Source organism: Montipora capricornis, chromosome 10 (genome assembly GCF_036669925.1).
Source record: "Montipora capricornis isolate CH-2021 chromosome 10, ASM3666992v2, whole genome shotgun sequence".
NCBI lineage: Eukaryota > Metazoa > Cnidaria > Anthozoa > Scleractinia > Acroporidae > Montipora > Montipora capricornis.
In genome coordinates this window covers 45,715,433-45,735,798 of record NC_090892.1, presented here as the reverse complement: position 1 = coordinate 45,735,798, position 20,366 = coordinate 45,715,433, and the positions used below count along the sequence as shown (strand labels likewise).

The 20,366-nt window shown below is 39.2% G+C and overlaps 1 protein-coding gene across 1 annotated transcript in view; it reads left to right on the top strand.

The window, feature by feature from the left end:
- Nucleotides 1-8,744, top strand: part of LOC138022224 (uncharacterized) — a 28,003-nt gene extending 19,259 nt beyond the window's left edge. The window contains exons 11-15 of the mRNA XM_068869280.1: nucleotides 2,741-2,859; nucleotides 5,757-5,837; nucleotides 6,435-6,481; nucleotides 7,130-7,197; nucleotides 7,978-8,744. Of these exons, the coding sequence (XP_068725381.1) occupies nucleotides 2,741-2,859; nucleotides 5,757-5,837; nucleotides 6,435-6,481; nucleotides 7,130-7,197; nucleotides 7,978-8,195 (533 nt within the window). The 3' untranslated portion in view covers nucleotides 8,196-8,744. The remainder of the gene's footprint in view (nucleotides 1-2,740; nucleotides 2,860-5,756; nucleotides 5,838-6,434; nucleotides 6,482-7,129; nucleotides 7,198-7,977) is intronic.
- Nucleotides 8,745-20,366: the final 11,622 nt, after the last annotated feature.

Sequence of the window (20,366 nt, the reverse complement as noted above, 5' to 3'; positions counted from 1 at the left end):
CTTGCAAGAAGTTCATCGTATGCACTTCTTCTTTAATATACTAAATAATGAGTCTCTCAATCTTCCGGCTATCAGTTTTTTTACCTAAGTGCTAGACTGTCTGACGATAAGTTAATTGTGGCAAAATAAAAGATTTGTTGTTAAATTTTTCAGTCTCATCAGGACCCCAATTTTCGTAGATACGTTTTCAGATAGTTCGTCTCAGTGGCTATTAAACTTCAGCTGCTCATCAAAAGTGACACCCAATAGCTTCATTTCTGGGCCACTTTGGACATATTTGTCGAGGACTTTGATCTTCCTTACTTTGTTTATGTGTCCCTGCCTTAGACTAATCGAGTGGGATTTTTCAGGATTACATTTCAACCAACTGAGTTGGTACCCATTTTCAGATTTCCCTTCCCTCGTCCGTTAAAGTCCTTTCTGCCTCTTCCATCTTTCCACCAGCAACATGCATTTGATGGTCATCTGCATACATCTTGATGCTGCTTTTGTCAGTGTTGTAGACGAGGTCGTTGTGGAAAACATTCCCTATTTGGGTGCATCCTCGAAACATATCTTTCCACTCCCTCGAAGTTCCAGTTTCAAATCTAACCGTAATTATTTGATCTTTGTGAGAAGTACGACCTCAACAGGAGCATAGCTACGTCGGAGAAACCATATGCCCTCAGCTTCGCCGATAATAGCGGCGGGTGTAGAGAACAGAAGGCCTTTGATAAGTCCGTTCATAATACCCCGCATACCTTTTTGTTATCCAATGACCTTTTCCAGTCCTCCACTAGTTTGATTAGTAATGTCTGGCAGTTTTTCTTTTCGCGGTAGGCAGTTAAATTATATAGTATTCATGTAGGACTCAACGTATTGTTACCTGATTACTAAGTAGTTGTTCAAACACTTTGTCCACCTCACTAAGTACCGCGCGTAATTGGTCTATAGTTCTTGATATCTTTGTGGTCATCTTTTTTGAAGGGTGGGACACAGATTCCTCTTTTCCATTCCTTTGGCCAGCATTCGTTTTCAATACATTTGTCAAATTCTTTTGTTAAAGATGTGCCAATTGTCAGTCGTAATAGCTTCGGAGATATTTTATCATACCCTCCACTTTTATTTCCAAGGATTTAGAGTTGCAAAAGGAATTCTTTCATCTCGCTGTCTTTAAGCATACGAAATTCAAATGTAGGGCCATCGACGATTCTCTGCCTATTTCGAATGTCCATCACACTTTTATGATACACTAGTTCCTCTTCAGTGAGCGATAGTATCTTCGAGTCGCCGATGCCATTAGCCACGTTGGCGAAGTTGTCAACAAAGAGATTTGCAACCTCAGTTTGATTTTTGATGTATTGGCCCTCAACTCTAAGTTGATTTGTGTATCATCTGTAACGGACGACTTGGAGTCCCAGAAGGGTTTGAAAACAGATTAGAATTCCTTGGGATTAGTGTCAGCCGATTGTGTTTTATCCCACCAGTAACTCTTTATTGCTTTTCTGCGAAGTTTAATGGCGTGGTTTCTCCAGAATTTCTCCAATTCCAAATTCTCTCTCGTCGTCGGTTCCTTGGCATATTTTTTCGAATATTTACGTTTCTTTCTTGTTGCCTTCTTCCAATCAGCTGTCGAGTACGGAACCTCTTAAGCTCTTACTCTCATTCTTTTCTGAGGTACGTGATCGTCGCTCACACTACTGACTACTAAGTAACATGGTCCAATAGGAGTATTGGCAGTCAACCGTATCAAAAATGTCAGCGACATGCGATGGTGTGGAGTTTAATTAAATCTTGTAAGAATTCATAGACATCTAAATTTCTGAAGCTCCTGAATGATAGTACTTTGCCTTGGCGATGAATGCATACCATAAACCATAGCATGGTCTCTTATACCAGGATCGTGCACATCGCACTCCCGAAACAGATGAGGCTTATTGGTCATGATAATATCCAGTGGAAACTGGCTTGTTTCTTCTTGTTTCTTCTTGTAGGCCTATTTATGAGAGACAAAAGAGACCATGTACGTCCTCAAAATCCTTTAATATTTCTCCTTCTCTGCTCTCTGATTTCAGGCGATTGAGGTTAAGATCCCCTGGAACTATAACGAATTGTGTTTGTAGGCATGCCTTAGGTTGGACTCCTGCAAAAGCGCAGTCGGGTTTTTTCCGAGTATTCCCGAGTCATCATCGATAAAATAGATCTCGTTATTCGTTTATCGGGTTACAACGATTTAGGATTACCATCTCCTTTAATACATTGTTTACATAGTCTTAACCTTGACAATTCATTTAAAGGCGAATAAGAATCCAACTTCGTCATTTTGTCACTTGCGTGGGGCCCTTTCCATTACTATGGTTAAAGTTTAGATGGATTACATGGGTATTGTCCACTTTTGAGGTTGCGCGGGGTACAGGGTCGAGAACCTTGTTGAATTAACTTTGCGAAATCAAGTTGCGCTGATCTACCATGCGGTTGTTTAATAGTGATACATGAGGCAGCAAAGATTTAACCCGAAGTTAATTGTTATCGTTCAAGAATATACGAAAGTCTTTTTGCTTTGCAGAGAAACGACTACAGAAACAGTGGCTCGTCCCCAAAACAGTCCCACAATGCAACTGTCTCCCATGCAAACCTCAAAGTGGCCATGCAATAATGCAGTACTTCAAGTTGCACTTTGATAGTTAATTCTGACTTTGTTATATGCGCGTTATTTTACAGGATTTGTTGGTGATGAGATTATTTTTTTGTCATTTTATAGGTGCCATTCGACTAAATCCTCCAACACGCTCACAATTGACCGTGTTCATAACTGGAAAGTTATTTTTCCTGGTTTACAGATTTGTGATTCCTTGTATGTTACTTCCAGTGTGGAAAGTGGTGAGTTAAATGAAACAATTTTATAAGAGTTTGTTACATGTGTCTCAGCACCGAGCCCCGTTTCGGCAAAGCTAGGACATCCATTCAGGTCCTAACGACTCATATAATGGGCCAGTTTTGTATTCTAACGGTTGGACTGGATCTAGCATGAAGTGGAGGCTAATGCGGGCAAAATTAATTTGCATTTGAAAAGATTTGCCCGCATTAGCCTCCATTCCATACTAGATCCAGTCCAGCCGTGAGAATTCGAAAATGTTCTGTTGTTTATACTAAAACAGTCTCCCTTGAGTTTCTTTAAAAAGACCCCCCGTTATGAAATGTTTTACAGGACAAAACAGAAGGCACTTTCCGGGTTCAAAAAGAATATTTAGGGTGACTGGGTTGGCTAAACTTGGCAGACACGGTGTGGAAAGAAATTGAAGTCACGCATGTTTCCTCGTTTAGCACCCAAGGAACATTGTGACTGCGACAATGTGTTTCTAAACTCTCACGGAAACGGTGTTGTTGTAACATTTTTATTGCCTCGTTCGGTCAGCTATTAGACCCGGTGTAATAACACAGTTCAACATTTAATGATCAACGTATTGAAGAAATGTTGAGCTGTTTATCACTCTTGTCATGTTGAATGCTGAAATGAACCATTCAGGAAGTTGAATGTTGTAAATGGAAGTTGAACGAGAAAATTATTTCAACGAGTTGTCTTTTAGTTGAACAGCGTTAATCAAAGTTTTTCCAGTCTCAAAGAGCATGTGACCCATGGTTCAAATACAGCAAAAACCCGCAGTAAGAATCTGATGGTTTAAGAACCCGTTGGAATATTAAAAGCCAAAAATATAAGAACCTGTTTAGCCAAACAAAATCAAGCGCGTTCTTATATGCGGATTACAGCTAAACTAATACTAATATTTGAACCAAGGGTTTTGACTTTGAGAGTTGATTGAGAGTTCAAATTTATAGTGCAAGGAAATACCAAGCTGTAATTACAAAAAAAGTATTGATTGCTACAACAAAAACAGGTTTATGTATTTTTCTTGTAATCAACAGCTATATCCCTTCATTGAAATTAAGAACCCACTTATCCTAAATTATCAACAACTACCTCAAAATACAAGAACCTAGTTTGCCAGACTTCAGAAAATGTAGGTTCTTACATGCGGGTTTTTACTGCCGGTATTTGTTTATCAATAATGCTAACTGCACTGCATGGAAAATCAAAGAGACCACCGCTTACCAGTTGGCTCCTTTCTTGAAAGAACAGCGGACTTTGTTGCTTTGTTCTAGGTTCAAACTTGGCCATTAGTCAGGGTCTTGAAAGAAATGCAAAAAAATAAATCATCGTGCTGTTTAAATTTGGGTGATCTTCTTGGAGAACAAACAAAAACAACATTGGCTTAATTCTTCGGTGTTTTGTTGTGTTACTGATTTCTTAAGGCGAGAGAACATTTAAATGTCCAAATCAAATCCACGAGTACAAACTTCGAAGTAATGCACATAGCGCCCTCGTTTACGGAATGCCCGCGTAGTTCATTGAGGCCAACCGGTGGGTTTAGTTGGTTGAGCACCGGGCTACCATGTAGTGGAATGGGGTGGGGGGAGTTGGGGGGTTGAAACTCCGACCGGACCAACATTCAGGGTCTTGAAGTAGTAACTTAGGACAAGATTCCACTTTTGTAATGACAGTCTTCTCAAACGATAAACCATGTAGACTTATTTCATAATGGCGTCCAAATAAAATATTCTTTTGTTTTAATGCTAATAAGCCTTTCTAGCCTCGCTAGGACGAGCAAATTTCAAAAGAATTTTTTCTGTATTCAAAATGAGGGCAGTAGGTCTAATTAACGTAAATACAAAAGTGTAAATGGGGTCGCCATTTATGAAAGTGGTTTATGCTTCTTTTCGTAAACCTCTGTAATGTTCATATCCCTGTGGAGAGGTCACATACTATTCTCAACTAAAAAGTAGGGCATTCGTTTCTTTTCTATTCCCATAATGCAATACGTTTGGGGGTTCTTTGCATAAAAACAATACAAGTTATTTACTCCTGGGACTGTATCCTGCTTCAGTGAACTGGATGTCCATTGTTTTTATGCAAATAAACCCCCAAAATGAACTTTATTATGGGATTTGTGAAAAATGGAGTTCCTCGTGTCTTCCGGTCTGTCTTTCGTAGTAAATACGGGCTAGGAAGGTAAATGCTCGGAGATACTGCCTAGAACAAGCTACTCTAAAATCTGATGTACAAGTAATGTTTAAAAAACGAGTAGCAGTGTTTCATACGCCTCGTGTTTTTAGACCCGATAAAACACGTGCTGCGAGTTTTTTGAACGGCTTAACAAACATTCCACAAAGAGCGTGCCCCTCTGGACTCAAAACAATGGTTCAAATTGTGAGAGGTGAATATTAGCATACAAGAAGAACAAGCTATGCCTTATTAGTATTCTTTAAAAAAAAAAAAAACTAACGAGGAGTGTTTTATCAGGATGTAAAGCTCATACACGTGACGTTTTATGGGTGTTTTGGTAGGCTGTTAGGCTCATGAATTATTAATGAGTTTTTTAACAGAGATATGAAAACGTATGCTATGCTAAGATGAAATGTGATATGAAAAAGATATGGTAACGTAAGGAGCCCCGCAGCCTACGACTAGACCCCATGCATGCACAGATCTACATGATACGACGGCAGTGTGACTGGTAGAGATGTCGAGGTGCCCACACACTGTTCACAAAAACTGGGGTCTGTGCTGGTTTGGGCGTGGTTGTGTGAACTGATGCATGCATGCTTGGATATATGAGGTGCCTCAAGCTTCTCCGCAATCTGGTTGTACTGTGAGACAGAAACTTTATGATGTGCAAAATTCAGAAACAACGATATCATGTGGAAATGTTTCTTTTTAGGTTGTTCTGTTTATCATTGCGGACATGGTTTCTAGTTACTGGCTTGCTCTGTGCTTCCAAGCATCCCATGTAGTCAGCGAGGTGAGTGTACCGTTCATAACAACCACTGCTATGGAGAATGTTACAGACCAAGGGGTGCATATATACATGCTTATTTTGACCTCCCCCAGTAGAGGCTTTTCAGGGCCAATGAAACGAAATCAACAAAACAACAACAACAACAACAACAACAACAACTGGCCAAAGGCAAACCAGTTGGCTATTTAAAAGTGGAGCTGGGAAGTTGAACCAGGGACTTCCAGTACCAAATTCATCGAGTGTTCAGAACGATTCTTGAAACCGGGATCTCCGGATCTCAAGGCAAGCGCCCAAACCACTGGGCCACACTGCTTCCTCCAGGATCAATGATCAATTTGAGCGCTGCCTTATTTTAATTTAATTTAATTTAATGTAATAATAAAACAAATAAAAGTGGATGAGAAAAAAAACATGCCTTTGCCCGTCGGTTTTAAACTTGGATCCATATCAATTTTCTTTTTCTGTTTATCGACGATCAGAATTAACTGAAATGCCAAGTTGTGTTGACCACTAGCAAAAGCATAATTTAATGATATTGACTTACGGACCAATTGCACAGCATGGCATGTAGGTCTAATGGTTGTTTTTGAATGTTGACAGGTGGATTGGATCGAGCCCAGTACGGATGGAAAGATATCTCGAGACTGGTGAGAAATCCGATCGTACGGTGAACATCACTAAATCACAGTCCAATGAATAACCCAATTGGTTCAGCTTATCGTTCTTGTTTTTCAGATACAATGAATTCTTTGAATCTCCACACTCCTAACGTCCGAGGTCTCTCCTTAAGAACGATCGAAGGACTCTTCAGTGTTTTTATTTTATTTTTTAAAGTGGTAAATGGCAGACCCTCCCGACAAACAGTTGAACCAAAGGGCCAGTTAGATCAGCCCAGTCGGTCTGGATAAACAGTCGGCGGATAATGATTGAACCCGTTGAACGCAGGGGCCTGTGAGAATCCATCTTGGATTATGCAGCAAGCAAGCTTAGGACCAACTGTAGAGGAGAAATACCCTAAAGGTTTGGGTATATTGCCATCTGCCTGTCTACCTAGGATTAGTTTTTTAAATTTGTGAGCTACTTTGTGGTAATGGGCCTTGGATTATGCAGCTAGCAAGGACCAACTGTAGAGGAGAAATAAAAGTTTGGGTATATTGCCTCTACCGCTCTACTTTGTTCGAAAAGCTCACTATCATTGAATGGAAGAACCATTCATAGCCCTGGAAACATCAATACCAATGACTAAGGCCTCACAGGAAAGGTTAGAAATTGATTTATACATGCTGTCTCTGTAGGGCGGAGCTGCAGATCCAAACTACTCAAGATTATGCTACAGATAGCTGGTTTTTCAACGTTTTCACGGGTTAGTATCTGACTAATTAAAACGTAAAAACTATTGCACGGCTTTTTACAAAATTTGGTATAGTTTAGTTTGGGGCTAAAATCAAACACCTAAAGAAACCAGATAGGAAACCCACCAAAGAACCTCCACTCCAGCAAAACAAAGAAAGAATTTAAAACCACATTTTCGTGGAAAGGGTTTGCATCCGAAACAAATGAATTTAAGAATCGCTCATTTCAGTTTTCAAAGTTCCCGGGCTCTGTCATCTTGACGTGATACGGTTGCCTTATCATTATTATACCAAACGTCTTTGGTTTAGAACAATGAGGCAACCGTAACACGTCACAATGTTTCAAGATGGCGGTGCCTGAGAAATGTGAAAGGGAAAGTAAGAGATTCTACAATTTATTTTATTTCTTTCATACAAACATGCACATTTTGTTTGACAAATCTGAAACAAATTTGGTTCCAAGCATTATTTTCTCCGGCTGAAGGTTATTCTATGGTAGGAGGTTGGTAATTTCCCTCTAATGAGAGGGAAGAATCTTTGTGAAGCGTCGTGTCTAGCTCTATTTACTAGTTAAAAGCTAGAAGTAATGCTGCAAAGAAACCGAAAAAACAACACATGATAATGTTCAAAATCACGATAAATAAAATTTTGTGTGTTATCATAGAAGACTTAAAATTGGTTGAACCTGCTAAAAATAGGAGGGGCTATTTTTTTTACGGTGTTTAGTTCCTTGATGAGAACTTAGAGAAGAGACGAGAGACGAATTCCATGCAGTTTGTTTCCGTTTTTAGGTGCCCTGAATCACCAGACCACTCATCACTTATTTCCAGGGGTGAGTCAGATCTACTATCCGCAGATCACCCCAATTGTGCGACAGGCGTGTAAGGAGTTTGGTGTGAGGTACAATTACAAGGAAACCTTCACTGAGGCTCTGGGTGCTCATATCGGGCATCTGAAGAGATTGGGGCAGCAACAGGAGAAATCTACTTATACCAGACATGAAGGCTGACCAGTTGTAACACGAGCGTTTCACTTGGAACAGGTGGATTAGAGAACGGGCTAACAAAACGGCAGCGTTATAAACTTATACTCTGCAGCGATGCATGGCTGATTTAACGCTGCTTAAAACATAGATTTTTATTACTTACAAGTCCTGGAAATCTTGGACAAAGCGTTAACAAATTTTAGGGTTTTAGACAAAGGAAAATGGTTCCCACTAGCTTATTCTCGGCGATGATTTGACTTCTGGAAAATGCGTTGGTGTTTTTATGCCCACTAAAGAACTACAGTAGCTCTCAAAGAGCCACGGCGCGGTTTTCGGTATTTTACCCAAAAATGGGAAGATGTATTAAAACTTAGCGGTATGGGTATCAATGGGATTTATTTTCAAATTCTGCCACTCGTATTAAATTGTCTATCTGGGTGGTTAATGAACTTATATGATTCTTGTTAGCATCAGGGAAAACCCTGTGAGGATTTTCTCCAAATGAATAAATCAGGTAAGCAGGGGGTGTAGAAATCTATGAAATCAATAAACTAGAACAGTTCTTGTAAACAACTGTTGTCTTCTGAAAACTTCCGTAATGTGTTTTCGATTCTTATAGACAGCGGTTTACAGTTGATAAACTGATGAAGAACGTATGTTTAACAAGCGAGGCTACAGAGCAATTTAGTGGTCCCCTATATATATATATTGGTGTGTTCTGGAACCAAACGGTGGGGTGGGTGGAATGTTGTCTGTTTTCACAGTGTTCTTCAGTGTTCTTCTAGCATTGTGTTGTGGTACGAGACAGTGCGGTGGGTGGAGTGTGGTCACGGTGGTCCTCTACGGTGCATTCAAATACAGCGTACGATTTTATTTTGGAAACTAAAATAATTGATTCCACCTGACTTGTCTTCAATTGAGGAAGGCCTTAGGGAAAGTAATGAGTCTAGCCAAGGAAACCTGAACATACCATATACACGGCGTTCTATTTTCCGTCCTAATAATTCCAAAAACGTGTAAAGTTATGCAAAAAAGCTTCAATCTTATTACAGCTTTCATGCAAATATGACAACAACAGGCCTGCTGTTAGACTCGGCGCTTTTTTTTTTTATTTCAATCATGCACAACAGACGAAGTCATGACAGTATGGGCATCTGTTAACTTGAAATCTATAGACAGTGGGTTATGCACTGCAATGCGCACAGATCCCGTCACGATAGTATAGACACCGTCTTTAAGTATAGGAAAATCGTGTGAACGTGATCGTGCATTTCGTGATTTTCGGGCACGAGTGATGTTTTGATATAGTTGTCAAAATTGCACGGGCCGTATTTTTTATCATGTCCCAACAGAATTACTCCGTTGCTCCGGTTTCCATAGGGACTTTTTATTGTACTCCATAACCTATTTTTGCTTACTTCTTTGACCAATCAGAAACGCGATACTCTGCTCAGTATATAATAAGTTTACAGTATCAACAATTTGCTCTCACAATGACAAGGATCTTTGTTCATCGAGTTAACGTCACAATAATTCCTGCGTAATGAGGCCCATCGTTGGTGACGGCTCCTCCGTGAAGTGGTACAATTAAGTTTTTCTCTGAAGAAAGATCTGGATTCGAAATATTTTAGCAACGGCTTCGTTTGGTCTTTTACTCACAAGGACAAAAGAGACAAGGCGCTTCGTTTGTGTTTAAGGGGTTACCTGCATAGTGGCTACGGGATAGAGGTGTTCTGTGAATGACAGATGTGAAAACTCGAAATGAGTCCCAAGCTATGTCAACAATGGTAAGGGACTTTACTTCGTTGTGTAACGAACACCTTTATTCTCATCGAAGCCGATTCTTTTGTACAGCCATTTGATACTGTATAAAATATGTGACTTTTGCTGGTCACACAACCGATGCCTACAACTTCCTGCACCCTACAAACGACTTATCGACGACATCAACAGACAAACAACACACTGATTTACTCTCACAGTACTCCCCAACGTATTCTACGATACACGTACTGACCTTAGACCTACAGACGGATCGAAACGCACCAATCACTGTTTAGTCTTCCCAGCCAATTACATCTAGGCTCAACTGACAGTCGACCAATAACATCACGAACTAGACCCTCCGTGAGGGTACACTGGGTTGCCTGTGGTACGTGCAGCGTTTCAGGCAATTTTTTTCAAGTTGGTGGGTCATTAAGACCATTTAAGGGGTCACCCAGAAGTCATACCAGCAGAGGCCCTTTGGCTCACAGGTCCGCACACGTTCGTACGACGAAACAGCTCTTTTTCTGAGCTTAAAAACCTGGCTACCGGCCTATTAATTAATCATTTGTCAGAAAGAAGAAATTCCTGTCCTCTTTAAAAAAATTGACACGCATTGCTTACGTGTGGTAGTGAAGTAACACAGCGATTTATTCCATAATGTCAACTGAGCTGTGTGTTGTCTTCCAGGAGATTCAAGTTGTCCTTGCGTAATATGTAGCTCTAACAATGCACGATATTGTTTTGGTATTGTCTATCATTGTAGTGCCATGGTAGAAGTCTTGGGTAAATAGCCTGAGAAGACATGTGGTTACTAGTAAAGTACTGAGCCCAGAAAGATTGAAGAAAATAAATGGGAAGTGAAAAACATTGTCTTCTGGGATGACATGTGGACAGTTGTCTTTGCGTAATATATAGGTCTAACAGTACACGATATTGTTTTGGTATTGTCTATCATTGTAGCGCCATGGTAGAAGTCTTAGATAAATAGCCCCTTTAGAAGACATGTGGTTACTAGCAAAGTACTGAACCCAGAGAGACTGAAGAAAATAAAAGGGAATCGAGAAACATTGGCTTCTGGGCTGACATGTTGATCATGCAACTTCTTTCCACCACAAGTGTAAGCGTGCACTGAGAGCATCTGACAGCTTTGTAAACAAAAGTTGAAAGCTGAAATTATTTCCTATTCGGCAGGGTTAGTATCTGGATGGGCGACCTAAGAAATATACCACTCAGTAACAGAAGCATAGGACAGAGAATTCCATTTTAATGCTATCAAATGCGAACCAAGCAAGATACAGATTTTGTTAGCTTGCTTTATGCAAAACAAATATTGATGTAAAAGTAAATAAATATGGATACACAATTTTTAAGAAGAGCAGAAGGAAGTTTCAGGACGGTCGATCGAGCATAAAATATTTTGCCATCGGTAACAAAATCTACGACATGAAAACAACATTAATTTTGGACCACGAATATAAAAAGTTACCATCAGCGAAAAACAGTTTGGGAGATTTTAGTTGTTTTGTTGTAATTGTACAAGTTTGGCTGCACCGAGTAAATCGCACATCGAATTTGTCAGAAAGAAGAAATTCCTGTCCTCTTTAAAAAAAATTGACACGCATTGCTTACGTTTGGTAGTGAAGTAACACAGCGATTTATTCCATAATGTCAACTGAGCTGTATGTTGTCTTCCAGGAGATTCAAGTTGTCCTTGCGTAATATGTAGCTCTAATAGTGCACGATATTGTTTTGGTATTGTCTATCATTGTAGTGCCATGGTAGAAGTCTCGGGTAAATAGCCTGAGAAGACATGTGGTTACTAGCAAAGTACTGAACCCAGAAAGATTGAAGAAAATAAATGGGAAGTGAAAAACATTGTCTTCTGGGAGAGACATGTTGACAGAATAAAAGGGAATCGAGAAACATTGGCTTCTGGGCTGACATGTTGATCATGCAACTTCTTTCCACCAAAAGTGTAAGCGTGTACTGACAGCACCTGACAGTTTTGTAAACAAAAGTTTAAAGTTGAAGTTAACCCAGTGCGGTGGGTTAGTATCTGGATGGGCGACCTAAGAAATATACCACTGAGTAACAGAAACATAGGACCGAAAATTCTATTTTAATGCTATCAAATGCGAACCAAGCAAGATACAGATTTTGTAAGCTTGCTTTATGCAAAACAAATATTGATGTAAAAGTAAATAAATATGGATACACAGTTTTTAAGAAGAGCAGAAGGAAGTTTCAGGACGGTCGATCGACAATAAAATATTTTGCCATCGGTAAGAAAATTTACGACGTGAAAACAACATTAATTTTGAACCACGAATATAAAAAGTTACCATCAGCGAAAAACATTTTGGGAGATTTTAGTTGTTTCGTTGTAATTGTACTTTTGGCTGCACCGAGTAAATCGCACATCGAATTCAGCGGGCAGAGTGATCAAGTTACCGCGGCATGTTTACTCGCGAAACAGTGAAGCACCTGTGTCAAATGATGCCAAGATACCGGGTTTTTGTTTTTGTTAGTTTTCTTTTTCTTTCAATTGTTATAAATTTTGACAAGAAATGTGCGAATTCAACACAAAGATCACTCTCAGAGGTCACAGTGACAATTGTTTCTGCAAAATCAAAAATTTACTCTCCAAGACAAGGTTATTTATCACCAGGTAATTCCATCGTTTTGGTAATAGCAGCTACTTTATTATTCATCAGCGTCACAATATTTTGCCGATTTTGGGGGTCATTTTGTTGAAACTCAAGCACGCTTCCAACAGACCAGTTTATTTTCGTGACTTATGCGTTACCACAAAAATTCTCCCCGTATCACATTTCAACACATGTATGCAAATTTGCTAAGCTCGAAAAGTACACATGATAAATTTACAAAAGCTAGAAATTTCACAGAAATATTTTCCAGCGAAACATTTATTGAAACAAGCAACATATTTGCTATAAGAGGCAAGAAACCCTTCCTATTTCAGTTGGCGTGCGAGCAAGCGAAACACACAATCACAAAGCATATGCAATTAAATAAATTTCTGACAGTTCACATCAAACCCTTTTCGAAAGAACCTTGACCGTAAATAATAAAGCACAAAAGAGACAACAAGCTTTCATTCAAATAATTTTTCACTGTCACATTTCCAATTTGTTTTTACCTTTGCTGAGTTGAGTCTTAAAATGAATGTTACTTGCCAGACAAACAGGCAAACTTTAAATAGATGCGACTTCAGTAAACACTGTGAGACACACAACAGAGATCACAGATCTACTTGTGGTGTTCGATTCCTTCTAACTTTTCCCGACAAGGAAAATAACAATAAAACCCACGAAATGAAACCGAGATTCCGACCGGGTTTGGCAACCCAGTAAAAATGCTAACAACACCACTAGTGAGGATAATTGCAAACGATACAAGTAATTGCACATGAAATAGCGTTACGGCTCCAAATACAAAGGGATTCAGTAACAGCAGAAAACAAAAAGCCATGATAATACAAATAGACAGAAAAATTCACCTTTTTAAGAAATTTAACTAAATGCATCCGGCTAGGCGTACATCTCTGCGACTAGCTCGATACCGCTAGCACTAACTTTAAGATCAGGAACTTTCTTCTTCAGGAAACTTTCACAGTTCTGTGCTTCTCTCCTTTGGCATTTGGTTTTCAGTGCAGTTAATATCATGATTTTCACATATTTGTTCATTTAGTACACATTTGTTCTCAACATATAAACTTTCTTTCAGTTTGCCGACCAACCCCGGCCAAAACAATCGCTCAACAGCATCTTTTAGTGTGGGTCTACCGCAAACGGCGTGTGCATAAGTGAGTTGTTTGAGCGTTCCGAGGAAGAAGCTTAATACAACAAAAAGCAATATGCTCACAAACGACATACTGTCATGGGCTGCACACTTCGCCACAACTTGATCGCGCAAACAAATGATATTTGGTATGATCACGCTCAATCATATGGTTTTGCCTGTCAATAAAAGGCATTATTATACTTATTATACTTAGGATCGAAATTCTCCAATCACAATTAGCTATTTTAACAACTTGTTTCCTCAGAAGGACGTCTCTGAAGCTGCCCAATCAAAACATGACGACTTCCATCCACTTAGTGCTATAAATTCACACAAACCACCAAAGCCTGTCTTCCTTCGGTTATTTCAGGAGGGGTTAGTTAATATCTATCTATCGTTAGAATCTCTCGACTCCTGTCTCGTGTTGCTATCGCACACCCACTAAAATTCGCTCATTCCTGGTCGTTTTATTCCTACTCGGTTAGAACCTGAAACAACTACCTCCTAAATGTCAACACCAGTAAATGATCACGCAAACGAAGCCAATGGCGAGAAATAATATTTCAACTGAATAGCTTGAAATAAAATTTGCTCGAAATCTCTCTCTTTAAAAAAAGTTAAAGAAATATAAGGGCCGTTTATACGAGAGAAAATAAAACGCGAACAGCCCATATAAATGATGCAAAATCTACGTTCACAGCTTTCTCAAGCCCCGGCTTATCCTGGCCTGGGAGTTTATACTCGTATAAATAGTTCCTTTGGCGTATTATGTACGCCGCGTCCAGAGTAAGCCGCGGCTTATTTTCTCTCGTATAAACGACCCTATTGTTGTTTTCTCAAGTTAACAATAACTTCATTTTACACAAGAGTGACTATACTGAAATCTTTTTCTGACCTTAATTAAAAACGATCGCCAGCTGTAATCATGCCAGAACGATCATGCCTACAAATTCCTGTCATCTTTATTTAATGCGTATTAAATTTCAACTCACTTATGCAAATTAGTTAAATTCGAATACTACACAGCACAATGAATCACAACAGTTGAAACATCTCACAAAAACCTTTTCCAGCATGAAATTTATTGAAACTAACAAAATATTTGCTATTGGAGACAAAAAAAACCCTTTCTATTCCAATTCCGTGCGTGCAAACAAGAAACAATCCGTCTCACAAACCATACGATATGCAAATAAATATATTTTTCAGTTCAAGATTGAACTCTTTCCTAAACAACCTTTTCCAAAGCACAAAATTGACAACAACCTTTCTTTCCAATAATTCTTCACTGTCACATTTTCAATTATTTTTTTACCTGAAAACTGTACAGCTTGACTGCAAATTAAATGCAAATTGCCAGACAAATGAGATGCCACTTCGGTAAACACTGTGATACATTCAAGACATTCGATTCCTTTTACACTCATACTCAATTTCCTACTTACTGTCAGTGTTCTACATACCAGCACAGTTCATAAAATAAGATTAGAAACAACACACACTTTCTCATATCCGACCGCAATTGTTCTCGAAGACCATCCCTCGTCGCTTTTAAGATTCCAGATATTTATTTTCCCCGCCTGTTTCGTTATTCCAATTGACGTTCCATTCTTGATCTCATAAAGGTATATTTTTGCCACTAAAACGCCATCCCCGTTACCACGACTTTCGACGCCATTGCGGGTTTAATAATTAAACGTTCATCTGTGTGCACCAAGGAAATCTACGTATTCCCCCAGCCCCCTCAAACCTAACAAAATACACAGACAAGACTCTATGCACAAAGCCACTACTTAGCAGGGGAGTGACAGGCAAGACTTTTACCGACACGGAAAAAAATAAAACGAGATGCTTCTGTGAAGCATACACTGGGTTGCCTGTGGTACGTGCTGCAGAAAATCAGAAGGCACTGAATTGTGTGGTATTGAAATACAGCATTCCAGTCTCTGAAGAACAACAAATAAAGGAGAAGCGAGAAACATTGGCTTCTGGGCTGACATGTTGATAATTTTCAAGTTCCCCCACATCTTCTGTTTACCACAAGTGTACCCTCTGAGCATCTGACAGCTTTCTAATACTAAAGTTCACTGAAGTTAAGCCCTGCCGGGCGGGGTTAGTGTTTGGATGGGAGACCAAGACAACATTCCCCTCATAAAACAGAAGCATCGGACCGAAAATACTATTAACTCTAACAAATGCGAACTCAGCAAGGTACAGATCTTGTTAGCTTGCTTTATGCAAAACAAATATTGATGAAAAAGCAAATAACTATTGATACACAGTTTTCAGAAAGAGCAGAAGGAAGTTTCCCGAACGGTCGATCGAGAATAAAATATTTACGACATCAAAACAACATTAATTTTGAACCTTGAATATAGAATATAAAAAGTTACGATCAGCGACAAACATTTTGGGAGAATTTTGCTACGTTCAAGTAAATTGCAAAATCGAAAGTGACATGGCCGGAATTCAGCGGGCGCCGTGATTAAGTTACCGCGGCATGTTTACTCGCCAAACAGTGAAGCATCTGTGTCAAATGATGGCAAGATACCGGGTTTTTGTAAGTTTCTTTTTCAGTCAAGTGTTATAAAGTTTGACAATGAAATGAGCGAAGTCAAAACAAAGATCACAATCGCCCAACTCTTATTTATGCAAAGTCAAAATTTACTCTCCAAGACGCGTACGACGTTATTTATCACCAGGTAATTCCATCATTTTGGAAATAGCAGCTACTTTATTATTCATCTGCGTCACAAGTTTTCACTGATTTTGGGGCTCATTTTGTTGAAACTCAAGCACGCTTCCAACAGGCCTGTGAACCCTTCCTGCTTACAGAGCAATACTAAAAAACTTCTCCCATATCACATTTCAACCTTAAGCTCGAAAATTCAATACATAACATGATATTATAATTCACAAAGGCAGAAAATACCACAGAATCCTTTTCCAGCGAAAAAATTATTGAAACTAACAACATATTTGCTCTTAGAGACGAAAACCTCTTCCTATTTCATTGCGTGCGTGAAGACAAGAAACTCAATCGCGTCAAATTACCATGTACTTCAGGTAAATAGAGCTCACTTTGATTTGGTCTCGACGGGCGATAGATTGTTGTTGAAGTCCAGTACTCGTCGCTTTTGAGCTTCCTGCCTAGTATATCCAACTGCCTTTCCATTATTGAGCTCCATAAGGGTATATTTTGTTTAAGGATCCACTAAAACGCCATTCGCGTTACATGACTTTCGACGCCATTGCAGGCTAAGTTAATGATTCTACTGTGTCCACCAGAGAAATCTACGCAGTTCCACTACCCTCTCGATCCTAAGAACATACGCATAGAAGGCTCTATGCACAAAGACACCACTTACCAGGGGAGTGACAGGCAAGACTTTTACCGACACGGAAAAAAAAAAAACTAAAAAAAAGAAAAAAAAGAAAACAAACAAACTAAACGAAGACCTCGACTGGTTTGCCATAGGCAACCCAGTAAAAAACACGAAACTAAACACAGATTCCAACTGGTTTGCCATAGGCAACCCAGTAATAAGTTGACCAATGACATCCACAACCGGAGTTCTTATAGTATCTACTGACGTTACACAAATCACTTGACTCTGAAGATGACTTCCGCTCAGGTTGTCGAAACGTCAGTCAATGTCATCTCAAACCGTCCTTCTCAGGACTACACTCACCCGGACGATCGTACTTTACTTAATGATATGACTCCTGGGTTCAAACCATTTACAATTTCACTGGTTTGTCATACAATCATGCGCAAAAGTTGAAGCCAGTTAGTAGTTGACTGACCTCTCAATGACTTTATGAGACATTTTTCCCCTTCTTGTGACCATCGGGGATAAGAGAAGTATTTCGAAACGCAAGGATTTTTCTTTATGTTTTTGCTGCATGTTACTCGAAGTTGCCACAAGAATAAAGTAAAAAATAACTTTAATGAACAAATAATGGCGTGTGACGTTCCATCAGGCTAAATTAATATATATTAATTAATTGACAATGTTAGAACCAATATTTAAATTATTGGGACATTATTGATAGGACATCTAAATGAACAAATTAAAAGATAGGTTATTAAAATAAATACTGGCTCACGTACTGATACAGTAATAATATTATGAATTTTGAAATCATGAATAGTTCAATGATGAAATGTTATATGAAATGAATCATATATGAACTGCGGATATGAAATCAAGTGAAGCTATGATCTTCGCAGTTATGAACGCAATTTTTACAATTGCGTAGAGAAGCCTGAAAATTCAGGACTTCAACGAGGTTTGAACCCGTGACCTCGAGGACAATTAGAACCCACAAATGACCAGCTCCCAACATCAGTGGCTTCATATCTCAGTTGGTTAGAGCGTCGCACCGGAATCGCGAGGTCACGGGTTCAAACCCCGTTGAAGTCCTGAATTTTTCAGGCTTCGAAGATCTTAGCTTCACTTGATCATGAATAGTTCATGGACCAAAAAGATCAATGGCTTTACGTACATTTTTATACATTTTTTTCCTGATTTAGATAAATTTACGTTGTATTCTGTGCAGTGAGATGTACTGTACCACACCCAAAAAAATATCAGTGGATATGAATAAGCATTGAATGTTGACATTGAATAAGTAGTTAATAATATCGTGTCAGTTTTGCGTATCACAAAGTCTGCTTCGCCTTGAAATGACACTGTCCTTCTTAATTTAAACACTACACTCTGTTTTTTCGGACATCCCTCATCCGGTTTCAACAATTTGGAGGGAGTGTCTTACTTGAAGGATTAACTCTTCAACACTGTGTCCCATTAAGGCAATGTTATTGTTAACATTGTTCCTAACCACCTTCACAACTGGAAAGTGTAAGGTGGCCTGAATCTACTCCAGAGAATTTTTTTTAACTTTGCAGAGAATTTCATCTTAGCCTGCTAATCAATTGTCAGCAATAAAAAATGGGTATTGTCAGGAGCCCTGGCATTGTCGTGTACGTTTTTGAGATATATACGTTTTAAGGACGTTCGCGCTAATTGTTTGTGCGCAACGTTACTGCGCAGGTAACGCGACTGTAATATGTCACGCATTACTTCGAGCATTAGTGAAGTTGAGGTTTTAAAACCTTTGCAAAAACCGTGGACGATAAGTCTTGCAGAGCGTTGGATCAGAGAAGATCGTGATCAGTCAAAATTGAATCAAAATATTTATGAAAGTCAAGTAGACTACTGCACGACTGATATTCGCGAGGTTTTATCAGTCGTGCACTAGTCTACTTGACTTTCATACAAATTTTTCAAGCATCAGTTAAAATAACATGGCGACAAAAACGCCGAGGAAAAAATTCCAGGCCGGCAAAAGAATGGCACATTTATTTCCGAATCATCATGAAACTTCAAAGAGAAGTGAGCGGGAGGATGGAAAAGCTCTTGAAAAGGTAGCTGATCGAGTAGACTAGTGGCTGAAAGTTTGGAAAACTCGAGGACGAACCGTTGCGTAAATTTAATGGGGCTGTTTCTTTTTAATGTTTTTATTACCCTACCAACTTAAGTTCAAAGTGAATGCATGTTTTTAAAGTTCTTTTCCTTTACTTTCGTGAAAATTGAGCTGTATTTTCGTCCTCGTCCGCTTGAATAGTGCGGACCTGCGTGGAAACAATCAGCGATTGAATTTCACAAAAAAACACACTCCAGAGGATGAGCATGACGGCAATGGAGAGATATTATACAAAAAACCAACCAAATGAAGATGACCCCTGCGTAAAACTTCGTTGCTATGCTCGAGAAAGGTTTTTTTTTTGGTAAAAACCTTTCATCTCTTCAACGATCGATCCTCTCTTGGGTTCCAGTCCTTGCCCGACAGGTCACGCAAAAGCGTGACAAACGAACTTTTCCAAGAGCGTTGCAAAATCACATCGATTTTACTCGTTCAGATCATCGGTGACCCCTATTTTTTTAATCATGAATCACTTACTTTACTTACTATCTACAAAATATGATGAAATGAAAAAATTCTCACCGTAAGAAGTTATCTTTTTTTAACATTTTCTTTCCTCGTGCCATCGAATTCTGGTAGTGGTTGCAACGGATAGAGCTTACGAAAACGCTCGTCGAGGATGAACTCTACTGTTTACCACATCCCTAGTGGCATACAATTATCTAAAAATCTCACTCCTAAAAACCTATGCACGGAAACTTTCACTCCAACAGTTTATTTTTATGATTTTCGATGGATGAGCAGATGAGCCTACATCTCGCTATTATGAGCGATTTCTCGAAATTAAGGCATTTTTCCACTTCCATTTTCTCCGAAACAAAGTCGGTGACCCCCATTTTTTTTTTTCATTTTTGGAGTAAGTACTTTATGATCTAACCCTAGGCGAGAAATGAGGAAAATCTCACTGTAGGAAGATTTTGGCGCGAACGTCCTTGAGGACGTTCGCGCTAATTGTTTGTGCGCAACGTAACTGCGCAGGTAACGCGACAGTAATATGTCACGCATTACTTCGAGCATTAGTGAAGTTGAGGTTTGAAAACCTTTGCAGAAACTGTGGACGATAAGTCTTGCACAGCGTTGGATAAGAGAAGATCGTGATCAGTCAAAATTGATTAAAAATATTTAGGAAAGTCA